Below are 18,048 nucleotides of genomic sequence, written 5' to 3'. Positions count from 1 at the left end.
ATTATTAAATTATTAATTATGTTTAAATAATTTGAATATCATATCATATTATAAAAGAATATAATTGCTATTGTATATATATATACTTTTAATATAAATATATTTACTTTCAATTTTATGTTAACATTATAAAAATTATAACTCATAAAATTATTAATTATAATATACTGTTGTTTATATAAACTTACAATATATATACTTAAAGAGAGTTTTTGAGATTAGAGTAGTATTGGAAGCTAACTATTTTTTTTAATTTCATGAAATTAAGGACACATACATATAATTAATTAGTGAAATTATGATTATTAATTAACTTGTAATGTCTTTTAATATCTATAGTTTATATATTGTGTTAATTTATAAGAAATATAATTACTATTATATATATACTAAAATATTTTTAATATATATATATTTTTAAATATAAATATATTTATTTTTTATTTTGTGCTAACATTAAAAAAATTATAGCTTATAAAATTATTAATTATGTTTGAGATATTTATTTTTGATAATTTAAATTTTATTATTTATGTGTTTTATTAATTTAATTATTAATAAATTATATGAAATATTTAAAAAATATATTATTATATATGAATACGGATATGAATTTGGGTAATTGGGTATTCATGAATAATATTTTAATAATTTTTTATGTAATCGAGTTTTTAAACTGATTAGAGTAATTATAAAGCGGTGAGGATATATTAGGATTATGGTTAAAACAATAATTTTTAAAAATATTCAAATAGTTAATAAGATTTGGATACATTTTTTTTTTATAAAATTAAAATTTAAATATTTCAAAATTAACAAGTAACTTACCGGTTGCAACCTTAATATTAATATAACACAAAACAAAACATGCATATTTCTCTTAACCTAACTTGACGGTAAGGTTAGCCCAATTCTGGTGTCCAATTTCAAGACTCGACTTGAGGATGGGTTCGGGCTGCCTTCATTTGAAATATTTTATTAATGGGGTGCTTTATAGACACTTGTTGAAGTTGGTAAAAATATTATATTAATAAATGATTTTCATTTAATGCATTATTATTGAATTAAAAAAATATTGATTATTATAAATAATGTCACAATGAACAATGATCTCATTCATAGTATATATTTGGCTTAATGTCTTTGGCAATGGCCTTACTCTCTCATTAACGATTTTTTAATATCTAGATCACAATTATTTTATGAAAAATTGTTAATCATGGTTTCCAATTAAGTTCCATGATCTTAAAGTAAACAATTCAATCAACCTCTCTTCACTAAAAGTGCAACACAAGCATATTTAGAACCCTGAAATTCATCCAATGTTACGTATTTGTCTTAAACTTTTTAACTTATAACTAAAATTTTCGTTTACTATATTGGTTTAGATATTAACTTAACCATTAAACATCATTTGGTAACACGTGGCAATTAATTAGAGGTGATCATAAGTTGAGTTAAATTTATTGAGTTTCTTTAATTAAAACCATATTGAGTCCAGTTCAATCATCAATTTAACTCTAATTTATTTATTAAAATACTATAATATTTATTTTTATTAATTTATTAATCTTTAAATATATTTTAAAATTAAAATTTAATAAAGATATGATATTTATTAATAAAATAAGTTGATCGAGTTTGACTAACCCCACCCTAATAAATTATGCTGAAACCCACTCGGTACTAAACTGGACCCACAAACTTGAGGGAATAGCTGGACTCATCACCGCTTCCACAACTAACAGACGGCGAATGCTCCTGTCCATTTTTGCAGATAAAACAAATGAAGTTTTTTATACAAAGTTCCCAAAAATATAGAAAGGAAGCAAACACAACTCAAGACACCTTCATGCCGTAGGGAAAAGCACAAGCCCAAGCATCACCTTATTTTATTAACAATCAGGAAATAGCACCATAATCTGCACACTTATAGGCTTGCCCATGAACATTTGACCAATGTTTTGATTAGTGGCTGACACAATGAAGAAGTGAAGCACTGGTTTTGTCCCCAGACAACATTCCCTTTGATGCAACATCACTGAAATTCAGCATATAAACTCAACCTTTTTAAGCGACTACATCACCTCGTTACGGTTTTCAGGAAGGATAAACGGGCATTACTCAAATTAATGGGAGATATATGTATTTCACCCAAGATGTTCGTAACAATCTTCTTTCCCTTCATTTATTTATTGCCTCCATAAAGCATCCCATGCAAATCATTTAGTAAGTGAACCTCCTGCGTGAACGCAAGTGATGGGCTCAAGTTCCATCTTAACAATCAGGAAATAGATTTTCTCTTATATGACATGCTTATAACCACTTTTCCTACCCTTGTCTATATTTCATACAGTTCCAGATAAACAGCTCATCTAAATGAGTCCCAACAGCTCAAAGTCCAAGAAAAATGAAGTAAACTGAGGCCACACATAAAACTGAAGAAGGTCGATAACATAGACAAGTATTCAAACATCTCCGTTTGAGGAAACCAATTCACGTATGTCCATGCATTCATCAACAAATCAAATGCAAATCCATTTGATTTATGCAAAGAAAAGTATAAAGGAGCAGTTTTGTTTCTAATATTAGAAGCACCATCTAAAGATGGCCACCCCTCAATGCAAGCACAAGATGCAGCACAGAGCCACCCTCAATATTGTAGTCGCGAGCCGTCTTGTCATCTGCAAGTTGCTTTCCGGCGTATATAAGCCTGCAACAAGTTGTCAAAACCATCGGATCAACTTTATAATGACAAGTTGGCCAAAAAATAAGCATTATATTAACAAATCAACAGCCAGAGCACTATGGTTATGAACTTAATCCTACATGTGGACAGTCAACAAACAAGTCAGCCTTGATAAGTATGTAAGACCCACAACCCAACCATGTCTTACCTCTTAAGAAATATGGAATTTAACAAATATGTTCCTGATACATTTTGCCCAAAACATCTACTAAATGAAATTATACCTAATTGCATCAGAAACAATATATTATTAAAAACAGACTTACAAAATCAACGAACTTTACATCCCATATACGAAAAAATCGTGAAATGAAGAGGGCCAAAAACACCTGCGTCGAAATATAATAAACTAGTTCTCCCCACAAAATTATATTAGCAAGTGGAAAATAATACATTCAGAATTTCCAATCAAAATCACAATGCAGAAGTATTTCATTAATCAAGTAAATCCTACAGTGAAGTTCAATAAAATAACAGGAAAGACCAAAAATACCTTTGCTGAACTGGAGGAATTCCTTCTTTCTCTTCAACCCGTTCCTTAATGCGATCAATGGTATCAGTTGGTTCAATATCAATTTCAATTTCTTTCCCAGTGAGAGTCTTCACCTTGATCATAGTTCCTCCCCTAAGCCTCAAAACAAGGTGAAGTGTGGACTCCTTTTGGATGTTATAATCAGCAAGAGTTCGGCCATCTTCCAGCTGCTTACCAGCAAAAATCAACCTCTGCTGATCAGGAGGGATGCCTTCTTTATCCTGGATAACATGATCCATGGTCAGTAATCAAGAAGAAAGTAAAACCTTCAAACAATGTTCTCTTAATATTGCAGCCCTAAAATAGGGGGTGTACAGAAAGAGTGAAATTAACACAAACCACAAATCAAAGCGAAACAACTGAAAAAAGTAGGGATAAGGTTTTTCTTAAGCAATGCAATGGGAGTTTGGTGCAAGGATGCTTTATAGGTATGCACTGCAGTCTCTTTATCAGCAATGGGGATGGCGGTACACAAGACAAGAGCCAAGTATGCCTCAAAGGTTGAACAGAGCGCTCACTCACAGACTTGAATGGAATTGCAAGATTGCATGTAATCCGAGACTTTAGCAGTTGAATTGTAACAATTAAAACAAATAATTTAACTAAATTATAATTTCGATGCAATCTCCAGAGAATGACTAAGTCCACATAAAAACAACAGGATTCCTCACTCCTCTCTAAGACTAAGTTTGCAGTTCCGTAAGAGGAAAACATTACCCCCAAAAAAAAATAAAAACAAAGCATAACGAAACAATCATCCATTAAGGAAATTAGGCGATATTAGGAGGGGAAATAAAGAACAGAAAGAGAATAAAACAAAGGAAAACCTGAATCTTGGCTTTGACATTGTCGATGGTGTCACTGCTCTCGACCTCGAGGGTAATAGTCTTCCCCGTTAGGGTTTTGACAAATATCTGCATCTTCTCCTTCGCACACAGTTACTTCATTTCAAGACCAAATATATAGTAAGTATTATTCTTTTCTTTTTTGTTACTTAGATGAATACGAAGAAATTCGAAATATTTGATTATAGAAAAAGAAGATTGAAAAACAATTTCTGCTGAAATTTTTACCTCGTGATTTTCAGACGAGAAGAAGAAGATAACGGCTGCTTCCGAATACCAAACCGATCACTGACTAGTTCAAGTTCAAGTTCTCTGTTCGGGGATTCGTCCTCATCTTCACACTGGGCCTCAGACTCAACTTGAAATTGGGCCTGGGCCCCTTTTTCTATAATTTGTAAGACCGTAGGGAATAAAAAGGGGAGTGATGGGTAAAGTGGTAATTACAGAAAGGGCTGATTATTACTATATTTATTTATATTTTGACGCTGTACGTAGTCGTTGAAAATTTTCTCTGTGTTTCCTCTCGGCTTCCTCTGTCTCTTTCTCTGGTCCGCCTTTTGGGAGACGAATTCCGGGTTTTTGTCTCTAAGGAGAAGAGAATTTCTTTATGGATAAGAGATGCAGAAGCTGCGTTATTGGATTGGTGATGGTAGAGAAACACAATCATCAGCGGCCTTCTGACTCTAATGTCGACCGATTCACGCCTTGGTTTCGCTTTTTTCATCTCCCCAAATAGTTCTTCTTTTCGTATTGATAAGATTTCCAAGCCTACCAATCCCGGTTAAATTAAGGTATATATTATCTCTTCCTGATTTTCATTCTTATTATTGTTAATTTCAATTATTTCAGTTTTAGCTACCATATAGTTTATTCTTCAGTTAATGTAGACACAAACCCTACCACACCTATCCGTTAAGCTTTGTATAATGGTTGCTTTTTTGTGTGTAGCGTTTGCCTCTTGTGCTTTTATGATGGTATTTTGATTTATCGTAATTGATTATTAAGGTTTAGTTTGGCATCCTGTCGTTTGGAATTTAGAATTTTTGCTCAAACTAAGGCTTAAGTTGAAGAAACAAAACAAAACAAATTTGTCAGAAAATGTTTATACTTTACAACAGGATGGTTCTATTTGTACAAACAAAAATTTAGAATATGTTGGACTCCTCAAGCCACTGATTCTGTTACTGAATGGGTTGGTATCGCCTATCAAAATAATTACTGAGTGGGAAAATTGCTTGATGGTTTCTATTTCCGTCGTTTTTAGTGAGGCTGCTTAGGCTCCCTTGGGTTGAAAGTTTTGTTATTTTCTTTTTGTATTTGTTTTTTTTTTCTTTGGTCGCCATTAATTTATAATTTTTGCTTTTTATTTTATATTATTTTTTACCAAAAAGAAGGTAAAATGTAACAAACAAAACTATCAATCAAACCCAGGCATTGGCTATCTGTTGTTTTTGAGGTGGATTGAGAAGAGGAAGAGGACGAAAGGAGCTTGTCTTCAACAAATTTTACTTGACCAAAAATGAATGTTACTGCCGGCTCCCCCTGTAAAAAGATGTCCTCAACAAGAGGTAAAGGCGAATCATCAGGCTGGAGTGCCTTTGATCTCAAGCAGCGGCAGAAACAAGGTCTGGTACCTGAAACTGAAGATGACCCTTTCCCTCCGATGCCAAATAGTCTGCCGGCCATCCGTCCCTGCATAAACCTGGCAAAAAGTAATGATCTTTCAGCAAGGTCTTTCTCATCTGTGCTTAAGCCCTCTGACAATTTTCCTACTTCAAAACAGAATAAGGATTATACAAAACCAATAAACGTGGGCAAGCCTACTGAAAATGATGGAGATAAGGTAGTTGACCGAAACAATAATAATTTAGCTCTTAAAAGGCTTAAAGAGCTGCATTGCTGGGCTGAGAATAGTTTGATTGAGGATGTCTTGTTGGCTGCCGATAATAATATTCTTGAGGCCTCAGCTTTATTGAAAGGAATGATGTCCATCAGTGGCATTGAGGATATCAAGGAAACTAAAAATAATGAAATGAGCTCCACCATTTCTGATTTTCCAGGCAATGTCAACTGTGACAGAGGTATTTCAACAGTAAAGACTGCTAAGCTTGTTTGCCAGAGCTCTAAAGCTGATGAAAGGGAAGACAATCTTGACAAGTTGACAGATATGCAAGAGAATAAACTCTTTGATGGTGTCTCTAATATGAAGCTGATTCTGGGGCAATTGACATCTATACCTTTTGAGCCTGAGTGGGAAGAAGATGATGTATACTTGAGCCATCGAAAGGATGCTGTAAGGATGATGAGGTATGGTTGCCTGGGCTTATATATATGCACACACACATAGACACACACACACATGTAAGGCTTGAATTTGCATAAGTAAGATGACTTGCTACAAGTACATGCATGTTCATTCAACACAATTGTTGGGCTGTTTAGGATCTTGCATGAAATTCTAAAATAGTTTTACTAATAGAACCTTGTGACAAAATGACATCTCATGTTTCAAGTTTAATCTGGATATGGTTTTTGCTCATGAACTTTGAAAATATTGAGTTGCTCCCTTTAGGTTTTAATTTATATCCATTAAAAACTTGTCTGACAAATGGCCAATCTTTCATTAAAGTGCCACATGGTATCTGCACCATGTGTCGGTTGACATGCGTTAAAAGTTTGGGATAAATTTGCACTTATCACAACTAAAGTTTGACTTGAATATCTTTTTTGTTCTCAAACATGAAGGAGTACCAGTCCTAATCTTTCCATTTATACCAGTTAATCTTTTTTGGCCTGTCAAATTATCAATACCTCTATTAAATTATTATGTTGCAATTACATTAAGTTAGTTGGGCACTAAGGAAAAAGGGTGCTTATAAGCTGCTCGAACCCCTTTCCCTCTTAGCACCACATGGAAAAAGTATGGTAGGCATGTTGGAAACACTCGATACAATGCTGACATGGCTATTTTGTCAAGTTTTTATCATAAAGTTGATGGATAGATGACATTGATACATTTTGATAAGTTCATGAGGCACAATGCTCCAATTTAAGGGTTAATGTTTGAGGTGAAACTTTGAAGCAAGGTCTTGGACCAGAGGTCTAATTTACCCCTATAGATAAATTTATGAACTTACCCAAATAATCACATAAAAGTGCATCTATGAAGTTTTATCTTTTTACTTATATAAATAAGTTGGAATTTCGAATTTTTTTATTTCCATAAGCAATCCCACCTCCCCAAAAGTTACTCTGCCCCTGATGTTGTAAGGTTTGGAGGATGTTCTTATATCTGTATTTGACGTATTTTTTCTTCAGCCCCAAGTACTGTACTCATCTTTATGTTCTTGTTGAAATGGAAATTTAAAAGTTAAATTTTATACTTTCCACTTAGTATTGATAGATGCTGGGGATTCACCTGTTCACATATTCTCTCCACTGGATAGGTCAGCATCTCAACACTCTAGGGCAGCCACTAATGCATTTTTGAGGGGTGACCATTTTTCTGCACAGCAGCACTCTCAAAATGCTCGAGAAGAATGGTTAACTGCTCAGAGACTTAATGCTAAGGCAGCTAGTGAAATTTTAAGAATCAGAAATAGCGACAATGACTTGTGGAAGTTGGACTTGCATGGTCTTCATGCAGCAGAAGCTGTCCAAGCCTTGCATGAACATTTGAGACGGCTTGAGTCCCAGGTACCAGTGGGCCGCTCAGTTTCTCCTAACAGATTTAAGGCAAATAATGGGATTGTTCGTTCGTCATCTGTTGAGACATTTAGTTCTATGGATAAATTGGATAAGCAACAGACATCATCTAGGCAGAGGCCTACATCGTTACAAGTCATAACAGGTAATTTGCTTTATTCAATAAATACTTGCTAGGTTGTTTCTGAAAACTTGTACGTATAGACCAGAAACTCGGACAATCAATTTAGTCTTTCAAAAGATAATTAGTTTGAGTTGTCAATGCAGGTTACTTAATGTTTTTCACTAAAATTGGTAAAGTGAACACCTTAGGTGGTTTGTGCATAAAATACAGTGGCAGCTGCACTGATGCTTTATTTTTCTCCTACAGGTGTAGGCAATCATAGTCGTGGACAAGCTGCGCTCCCTGCAGCCGTGAGAAGCTTCCTCATAGAAAATGGGTGAAATATTTAATAACCTCTTCCTTTTTTTTTTTCTCCCCCACTTTTTTAAGCATATATTGTAATAGTTATGTACATTTATTGTCTCGTTTATCTAATAGTGGGGGCTAAAATACATATGTTTTTCTTTATCTAATGATGATAAAGCAATGTTGATGATGATGAATAACATTATTTGCAGATATCGCTTTGATGAGGCAAGACCAGGGCTAATTACTGTTAAACCCAAATTCCGGCGTGGTTGAACATTATTCAATAAAATGTTGTTATTTATTAATTTGAAGAACTTAGTCTTAAGCTGTTTGTTGGTGGATAATTAAATGTTGGGAAGTCGCCATTGGACTTCCTTTGGATGTGACTCATGTACCATGTCAGCTGCTATGACCTTTTTGCTTCATTTGTATCTTTGACCTAAGGTATAAATATTTAGTCAAAACTCAAAGTTTACCCCATGAGTATTGGTTCGGTGGTCCTTAGTGGATCTTGATTATTGACTCTTGTGTAGCATTTGATAAAATTGTATCCAACAATATTGAAATTTGAATCGATTGTCTAAACCCATCTGGATAGAATGATTAATCCTTCTGGTGATGAAGCTAATTAAGAACTGATCAATTCACAAATTAGACCCAATGGATGAAATTTGAAATTATTTTTTTTAATGATTTATTTTAAATTTTTATTTTTTTTCAAACAAAATTGGACAATTAACCTCATTTCATGACGTTCAATTAAAATTATAGCTGTTTAATCAAATATTTATTTTTTAAACATTTTACCACATTTAATAATTATATAATAATAAAGTTTTATCTTAAAAATCCTAATATGAAATTAATGGATTGAACAGATTGGATCATTAAATCTCTTGATTGAATTTAGGTTTCGATCTAATTGTTAAAACATTGGCACCCATTGCATCCAATTGTATTATTAAATGATCAGATACTATAGTAAATTTTTATTTGAAAAATTCAAATCATTAAACCTCTTTATATTATTATTTCATTTTTGATCTAGTTATTAAAATATTGACACCCACTACATGATAAAATACAATAATAAATTTTTATAAAAAAAAACTTGATATTAAATCAATAGATTGAACCTATAAAATCATTAAACTTTTTAATCAAATTAAATTTGATCTCCACCCGAATATTTAGTTTATTGATTGGTGCATTATCTTTTTGCCTAAAAAACATTATTCAAATCCCTCTTCCAACTATAAAAAAAATTAAATTTGATCCGATTATTAAAATATTGACACCCAACAAATGATAGGACACAATAATATATTTTTATAAAAAAAAACTTAATATTAAATCAATAGATTGAACTTATAAAATCATTAAACCTCTTAATCAAATTAAATTTGATCTGATTATTAAAACATTGACATTCTTTGAACCATCATTGCACTATAAATGATCCATACAATAGTAAATTTTTGTTCAAAACAAAAATCAAGACATTGAACCAATGGATTAAACCAACGAAATCATTAAATCTGTGTCAAATTTAAGTTTGGATCCGATTATTAAAACATTAAAGAGATTATTGGTACAATAATTAATCATGATTAGGATAAGAGTAAAGAGATCATTTTGCAGATTTAATTTGTAAGGACAGGAGTAAAGGCCACGCACAGTTGCTGGAGCTAGTAGCACCACATGGCACAAGTGCCAAATGAGCGTGCCCAATTGTCCCTAATCTTTTGCGCCTTCGCATTTGGATTGGGGATGTGCCACTATGAAGTGGAAGGATAAGGCATCTTTATCGTAACCCGCACTGAGACCACACTTGCACTATTCTGATTTCTCTAAGATTACCTTTTCCTTTTCACCTCACAATCTCCAAAAGGTGCCACACCATAGCATACCTTTACTTTTCCCTGATCAATGAGAGCGCAGGCTTGAATAGAGATGTGTATCTCGCATTCCTCTTCTAGCAGAGCAAGACTACGAGCATTGGATCTGTTCTCCAAATCTGAGCTCATTTTGTAGATGCGACATCTCTTTCCATCAACCAACAGCACGTAGCCACCCCTACATTGAACTTTCTCACCGCCGTTTTATCAATCATGTGGGGCCGAATCAACTTTATCAATGCGGTAACCAAAAGCAAGGTAAAGCCAAGGAATTTGTGCATTCAGTATACATGTTAACGCCTGGGAGCAGGCAGCGCGTGATTCATTGCATGAGATGAAAGGGATGTGATTTCTGATTTTTTTTTTTATATTTTTTCTCCTTTTCACACGAAATGCATTGCGCTTATGTACACGTCAGGAATCACCGGCTAATATCAGTTACCATCTTTTTAAGCTTTTCACATTTGTTTACGTATTTATTCCGTAGATTGGGGGACTGCTTGCAGCACAAACGCCTCCTTTTCCTTTTTTCTTTCTTTAATGAACAAAATTACAAACGAATTAAATTTTAGCCATTAAATTTTCCTTTGGTTTATTAGGTGAATATCTTTATCAAATATTCTACTTAAGGTCGGCAATTCCATGTGGATCAAATTTTAAGGATTTTTCTAAAATATTCTCTTCTTTTTCAAACTTTTTGAGTATTGGACCCAAAAAGTATAGGAGATTTGGAATTTAAGTGTCATAGTCTTTTATTCTCCAATTATGTGACACATTTCTTTACGAATACAACCTTTCAATATCTTATTAGTATTTTTAGAAATCCTCCTTGAGGAGTGTGATGTCATGGAATTTCATTTTTTGTTAGACTTTCTTTTTGGGATTAATTAAGTCGTAGATTTATATTATTTAATTTTTCTTTATACTATATTAAAAATTATTTGAGTTAGTAGGCCTTGATTGAGAGAGAATATTATCATCCATGACACGATATAATGGAGTAAGTTAAACTCTAATATTATATATGGGGCTCATTAGTGTTGGCTTGTGTTAAAAACTCTAAATCCTACCATGATTAGGATTAGGGAATCATTATATAACCACTAAAGAGAATGTCATCCATTAAAGAGTTATACATCAAGGAAGAAGAAGATCCTAACCTCAGCAATTAACATGGTTAGTTCATGAAATCATGTATGGAGAATTAGTTATGTTTTCATACTCTAAATTTCTATTGCAATGAATCTTGATTTAAGTATAAATTGATTATATTTATTTGCCTCCAAAATTTTTTATAATGTATCAAAAATTAAGTATGTATTTTTATTTTAAATTTGTAATACGATGAATCTTGAATTAGGTATAAGTTGATTATATGCTTATTTGACTCCAAATTTTATAGATCCAAAAAGTTGTAAAAATCAAGGGAGAAGAAGATCCTAGTGGTTAGTATTGTTTCTGTGGTGATCTTGAATTAAGTATAAATTAATTATACTTATTTGTCTCTAAATTGATTATTACGGATCAAGAATTAAATATTTATAGGTGCACAGTTCTAATTTGTAGGTCAAAGAAAAAGGGTTTTAGATGTGCATGTGGCTTTGATTGTTTGTTGGGGAGGAAAGAGAGAGTGGAAGTATGTGGAAAGAGCGAAAGCTGTGAGGTACAAATTTAGGAAGATATTTGCCAAAGGAAAAAATGAAAAGCAAAGGCTGGCATTACCATTCTTTTAATTGGATGATTCCATTTTGGATTCATATGAAATATATAATATAATAGGAGGAGTAATGTTTCCAAAAAGAAAAAAAAAAATCCCAACACTTTCCTAAATCCTTGTGATCATGCGAATCAATGCTCCCTTCATCTTCGCTCCTATAAATATGCAAAAGAAAAGATTACACAGAAACAAACTTGATTTTCAGGCACAACGCTTCTTCTTCCTTGTTTCTGTTCTTAGCCTTATCATATTTAACAGGCATTATCGGGTTCTGCAACAGAATCCTAAACCCTGATCCAATATCTCTGTTGGGTTCTGCAACTTTACTTGGTTTTTTGCTTCTTTCCCCACTCTCACCAATGTTTTGATTGAGGAGGAGAAAGAGCAAGGGAAATAAGATTGTTTGCACCATACGTATAGACAGAGAGTAGGCAAATGGCGATTGAATACGAGCCCATCAAGGGATGTAATGCCGACGATATGCAGGATTGTACGGAGGACAAGCATTTGAAGATGAATGGCAATGCAGACAAAATCGAAGAAGATGATGATGATGATAAGGAAATGGGACAATTGGCCCTTCAGATCTCTGAACCAACCATTTCCAACAAAGGTGAAGAAGGCCCCTTAATGCCCATTTCCAACTCAACCCACCTTGCCCGCCGCCGGCAGCAACAGCCACAACATGCGCAGCAGCGTCTTGTTTCCTTGGACGTTTTCCGGGGGCTCACCATTGTGGTAAAATCTCCTCGAAATATTCTCCATTTTTACTTATTTTCTTTTCACGTTTTTACACCGTCGTTATGGTTGTCATTAATGCGTTCATCCGTTAGATATCCTTCAATGATTCCTTGCTCCCGGTTGCATCCTGAGATTACTTTTCGTTCACTCGACATGATGATCTCTGAACATTTCGATCTGATATGCATTTACTTCCTTTTAAACGTTTCCATTGTGCAATACTCCAACAAACTCCGCAAATGGATGGAAATCTTAACAGATTTCCTTGTAAAATACTTTATTGGCCCAAATAAAGAAAAATTAGAATCCCAGTAGAACTCGTAAATGGATATTTGCTTTGTGAGCCCCAACATTGATGGATGCTTTAATTTGAAGCTGCTACTCTTAACCACTGTTTAGGCTGAAATTTTTAACAGGTGTCCTTCCAAGTCCAAATGCTTCATCTTAGAGAAAGAAAGAAAGTCACACCTCCATTCTTTCTATAAGGCTGGGATTCCCTGCCGTTTTAGGCTTTGTTCGCTGCACTTTAATGGATAGTTCGCATTCGCATTCTGCCTTAAATATAATGTTTGCTTGTGTATTGACTCAAGTTCTTATTGTTTCTTATTAAAAAAATTAATTGAAAATTAAAATCAAATATGCAAGCTGATTACAATAAGTAAGAACAACATCTATGCACAAATTTTGATTAATACTATTTGATGAATGATGAATATTAAGTCATAATTTTCAATAAGATTTATATTTCAATAAACTATTAAAACTTGTTAGCAATATATAAAATACATTTTGTAATATGACTTCATCAATTAAGATTTTTTATCATAATTTTAATTTTAATCATTTTTATTGAGAGATTTTACCAATTTAATTGACTTGTAAATCTTATTTAAATCTTGCCCACAAACATTCATGCCCTATTATGATTGCAAATTAGTTGGTTAGTTGCTCTGTTAACTTCCTGTCCCCTAGCTGCCTTCAGGGTCAAGAGTTAAAAAGTGGTTGTGGGATCAAAAGGGTAACCAAAATAACAAAGCATTCTTTATTTTCACTTCGGAATGAAGCATCCAGTCTAATTCCTTGCACCTTTTTCAAATTTCAAAGGTAGAAATAATCATATATTAGGAATCTGTGGGTAATACCAATATACAGGAACATAAAATAAGCAAGCATAAAAATCATACTGTAAGAAATATTATCATAAGGTACAATTCCACATTCTTAATTAACTATGCATTGTATAAATTTTTTTGATGAGATGTATCCTGTAATTTATTGTCCATTAGAACTATTTCTTGAGTCTGTTAATTTATGCCAGATAACATTTCCAGATTGATTTGGAATTTTCTGATTTCTCTCCTGTTTAGTATCCAAACCCTTTTGACTATCGAGATCAATCAAGGGTAAACCTATGGAGTAAAACTATTGCAATGAGTATATATAATCATATGAATTAGAAATTGAATATAAAAGTTGAACCTTCCTATCAGCTTAATCTTAAGTTTTGATTCGAACTTAACTATCTCTGTAACATAGTATCAAAGTAGATGTTTCAAATTTGAATCCTCGAAACCTCTACCATTTTTAGTAAACTTTTTCATCCACAAACGTTTCCATCGGTACTTGCATCAGTGCCCTTTAATCCTTCTTGAGCTTGCAATTTCTTTCTATATCTGGATTCATGTACAGAATTCTTTGATCATATTTAATGTTTCTAGGTGCATTAGAACTTAAATATAAAATTTTGATCATTACTATTAGTTTAAGGCTCAATATTTTGGATAATTAATCACTAAATTATTTCTTTAATAATGTGCAACAAAAATATCTGAATAAGATGGTCCATTTTGACTGGAGGCTGTAGAGGTTTGAACTTTGAACTAATTCTAGTATACACGGTATCTTCCTGCTGAGAAGCAAATTGATACCAAACTCAAGACCATTTAAGAAAATTGCAATGCATATTCTATCTCAACTAAATTTGAAACTTAGTGATATAAGTTTTGAGTTTTGAAAATTTTCACAATTTTCATTTTAATTTCTTTGTTTCATTTAAGCACCATGTAGTTTCTAAGGTAGGGATACTGCTTCATTTATTTAAAATATTTTTTTTTTATTTTTTCATTTTTGATGCAGCTAATGATACTTGTAGATGATGCCGGTGGACTTCTACCTGCAATCAATCATTCGCCATGGAATGGTTTAACCCTTGCAGATTATGTCATGCCATTTTTCCTCTTCATTGTTGGTGTTTCTCTAGGACTGACATACAAGGTACGACTTGCATCTGGAATGTATTGTTTTTGATTCAAAGCACTCAAATACTTGTAATATCAGTTTAATGATCCCGCTATTTTCCATACCGTGTTAGGAAAGCAGAAAAGCTTTGAATAATTGTATATCACATTATATGTCAATTGTGTCCAAGTTTTATGTGTGCTGAATGTACCTCAACTGCTATCACTACTGGCAATTATTTAACATTAACAAATTGATTCTTTGCACAGAGATTGTCATGCAGAGTTACTGCAACTAGAAAAGCAATATTGCGGGCATTAAAGCTTCTGATCCTGGGCCTTTTTCTACAAGGTGGCTTTGTATTTCCTTAACCCTGCACCACACATCATGGCTCTGATAGATTATGAATTTCTGTTAGTCTCATGGCATATAATTAGCCTATAATTTCTGATCACTGCCAGGAGGCTTCTTCCATGGGCTCAACAATTTAACTTATGGGGTGGATATTCAACAAATGAGATTGATGGGTATACTGCAGGTATGCTTTCTCACTGGTTTACTCCAGTTATTTATTATGACAGGTAGAACAACAAAGAGAACTGTTTTTACTAAGTTGGCCTTTCAGGTGCTTTATGACTGCATTTGTCTATTCTTTCTTAAACTTCTTAGGCTAATATAAGGTGGAACCTTTGTGGGAGACAATTGGTTAAGATTTAGTTGTAGAGTTTTAAGTATTGTCAATTATTAACAGTAAGATGATATCTTGTTCTTGTTTTGCTTCCCCCACCTCCTTCCCAGAGAATTGCGATAGCATACTTAGTAGCAGCAATCTGTGAGATTTGGCTGAAGGGTGATGATCTTGTAAAATCAGAATTAAATCTGCTGAGGAAGTATCGGTTTCAGTGGTAAGTTTTTTTTAAACATGTGGTGACTCATATTTTATTCTGATATTAATATACTGTTGACATCTGAGCATAGCTTAATTATGCTGTGTTTTATAAGCACTTAAGTTTAGCCCTTTCTGTCATAACATAGTCATATATATATGGAAAGGTACGCATTAAGTCTTTGATTAGTTTAAAATGTTTTATTCATTCCCTTTACCAGAGGTTCATTTCTATTGTACCAACATTGTTGAAAGTTCTTGCTTAGATCAAATTGTTGACCGTTGTGTGCCCTCTTTCTCTCTTTTTTCTGTCTCTCAGGGTTGCTGCATTGGTGCTTACTATTATATATATTTCCTTGTTATATGGTTTATATGTTCCTGATTGGGAATATCAGATTCCAGTTGCAACTTCTTCATCAGCCCCAAAGTTTTTTTCAGTTAGTTCATCTTTCCTTTTGAAAATTTTCTTTCAAGGTTAAGAATTGTTTAGTAGAATTTGAGGAAAGAAACAGGCCACTGAGCAGTTCTGTCTTTTCCATTCCCATTCAAAGGTGAAATGTGGAGTACGAGGTGACACTGGACCAGCTTGTAATGTGGTTGGTATGATCGATCGTAAAATACTGGGTATTCAACATTTGTACAGGAAACCAGTCTTTGAAAGAACAAAGGTATCTCTCTTCCAAAAGCTTGTTTCAGTTGCTTATTGCATCATGTGCCATCGTTCCCAATTTTTAAAACTTGTTCTGTGCTATTTCCCCTTTTCAATAGCAATGCAGCATCAACTCACCTGATTATGGCCCATTACCTTCTGATGCCCCTTCATGGTGTCAAGCCCCCTTTGATCCCGAAGGCCTCCTGAGGTTTGTTTGCAGTTTCTTCCTCACCCTCTGGTGTATCTTTTTTGTCAATTATGTCCAATGCACTGGGAATGTATAGAAGGATATGTTATCCTTCTATACAGATGGATAGTCTTTGATAGCATAACAATGAATTATGTGCACCATTGTACGGCCACATTAAATGACAAAACATGAAATCAACAAGATATGAACTATTCTTTATTCACTCTGTGCTTTAGTTGCATGTTTATGGATTGACCTTGTATTTTCGGGTTGTAGTTCAGTGATGGCCATGGTTACCTGCTTGGTTGGTTTGCACTATGGGCATATCATTGTCCACTTTGAGGTGACAAATTTTTTATTTCATTGATTGCTTTTCTTTTTCTCACTGGAATTTATCAATGAATCAGAGTTTTGAATGTAGGATCACAGGGATAGAATTCGTCTCTGGTTGATATCATCTTCAAGTCTTTTAGTGTTGGGGCTTGCCTTGGACATTTTTGGTAAGTTTGCTATTTGTATTCTTATAAACTGTCGGCAATACTAGCACACTGGCAATGGTTTTCATCATCTAAGTCCTCTGCTTTCTTGTTATAGGAATGCATGTTAACAAGGCTCTTTACACATTCAGTTACATGTGTGTTACTGCTGGTGCTGCTGGCTTTCTCTTTGCAGGAATCTATCTACTGGTAGGATGAATCTTGGACATTTGATCTAATTTGCCCATTTGCTTGTGGTGTCTTCCATAGCCATAAACTTAGTTTTTCCATTTAACTGGTACAGAGGACAAACACAATTATTTGCCTGATTTCCTTAACTACTAAAAGTCACGCAATCTCTTAAACAGGTTGACATCTGTGGATATCGATGCATGACATTGGTGTTGGAGTGGATTGGGGAAGCATGCATTGATGATTACATCCTTGTAGCCTGCAATATCGTGCCAATTATTATACAGGGGTTCTATTGGAAGCAGCCACAGAGCAACATTGTAAGCTGTCTTGACCATGCCCTCTTGAGATTTCGTGGCCTTGTAATTTCATGAGTTTTCAATTTACTTTTCTGCTAGGATATTGCAGCCTTATTGATCCCTTGTTTGAACTTGTCCCTACCAGCTTAGCTTAATTGGCATTGGAACATGAAGTAGCAGTTTTGTTGCAATCCATGGGAATATTAGGGTAGCACTTTGCTCAGCTGGAGGCTCTCTCTCTCTCTCTCTCTCTCTTCTCTCTCTCCTCTCTCCACTTAAAAATAGAGTACCATAGTCGGTTGGACAGAAGGTTGGCTTTTATGTTTACGCATAGAAAGAGCAGTTGCTGAGTTTCTCTTCTCCGTTTCATATATTTGAAGGAAAACTGAATATCAATATCCATGCCATCTCAGGGCGGAATACTTCATTGTCTCTACTAAGGGAATTAATATGATCATCACGAGATTATCGTTTTGGCTTTTATGCCCATTTTATGTGTCAATATCACACCCCACA

At 33.8% G+C, this 18,048-nt stretch overlaps 3 protein-coding genes across 5 annotated transcripts; 2 read left to right on the top strand and 1 right to left on the bottom strand.

Annotated features, from left to right (window-relative positions):
- Positions 1-2,433: 2,433 nt before the first annotated feature.
- Positions 2,434-4,512, bottom strand: LOC110409162 (ubiquitin-NEDD8-like protein RUB1). The gene is made up of 4 exons (XM_021418424.2): positions 4,355-4,512; positions 4,109-4,222; positions 3,243-3,502; positions 2,434-2,713 (listed from the first exon to the last, which is right to left on the bottom strand). Exons 2-4 carry the CDS (start codon positions 4,199-4,201, stop codon positions 2,602-2,604), a joined length of 465 nt encoding a protein of 154 aa, XP_021274099.1. The 5' UTR covers positions 4,202-4,222; positions 4,355-4,512; the 3' UTR covers positions 2,434-2,601.
- Positions 4,513-4,626: 114 nt separating this feature from the next.
- LOC110409873 (smr (Small MutS Related) domain-containing protein) lies at positions 4,627-8,886 on the top strand. Of its 2 annotated transcripts, none has more exons than XM_021419366.2 (5): positions 4,627-4,917; positions 5,558-6,433; positions 7,573-7,976; positions 8,202-8,271; positions 8,453-8,886. In XM_021419366.2, exons 2-5 carry the CDS (start codon positions 5,646-5,648, stop codon positions 8,514-8,516), a joined length of 1,326 nt encoding a protein of 441 aa, XP_021275041.1. In that variant the 5' UTR covers positions 4,627-4,917; positions 5,558-5,645; the 3' UTR covers positions 8,517-8,886. The 2 variants fall into 2 exon arrangements, with proteins under 2 accessions (XP_021275041.1, XP_021275042.1); XM_021419367.2 differs by having other exon boundaries at positions 5,521-6,433.
- Positions 8,887-11,643: 2,757 nt separating this feature from the next.
- LOC110409896 (heparan-alpha-glucosaminide N-acetyltransferase-like protein (DUF1624)) lies at positions 11,644-17,798 on the top strand. Of its 2 annotated transcripts, XM_021419393.2 has the most exons (13): positions 11,647-12,596; positions 14,736-14,873; positions 15,107-15,188; positions 15,299-15,375; positions 15,636-15,742; positions 16,043-16,160; positions 16,275-16,391; positions 16,492-16,583; positions 16,842-16,908; positions 16,987-17,065; positions 17,160-17,251; positions 17,410-17,553; positions 17,678-17,798. In XM_021419393.2, the coding sequence occupies exons 1-13, from the start codon at positions 12,294-12,296 to the stop codon at positions 17,702-17,704; spliced, it is 1,443 nt and encodes a 480-aa protein (XP_021275068.1). In that variant the 5' UTR covers positions 11,647-12,293; the 3' UTR covers positions 17,705-17,798. The 2 variants fall into 2 exon arrangements, with proteins under 2 accessions (XP_089638614.1, XP_021275068.1); XM_089782488.1 differs by lacking the exon at positions 17,678-17,798 and having other exon boundaries at positions 11,644-12,596; positions 17,410-17,607.
- The last annotated feature ends 250 nt before the right edge of the window (positions 17,799-18,048 follow it).

Source organism: Theobroma umbraticum, unplaced genomic scaffold (genome assembly GCF_002168275.2).
Source record: "Theobroma umbraticum cultivar Fairchild unplaced genomic scaffold, ASM216827v3 scaffold_44.0, whole genome shotgun sequence".
NCBI lineage: Eukaryota > Viridiplantae > Streptophyta > Magnoliopsida > Malvales > Malvaceae > Theobroma > Theobroma umbraticum.
This window is presented reverse-complemented; position numbering and strand designations above follow the sequence as displayed.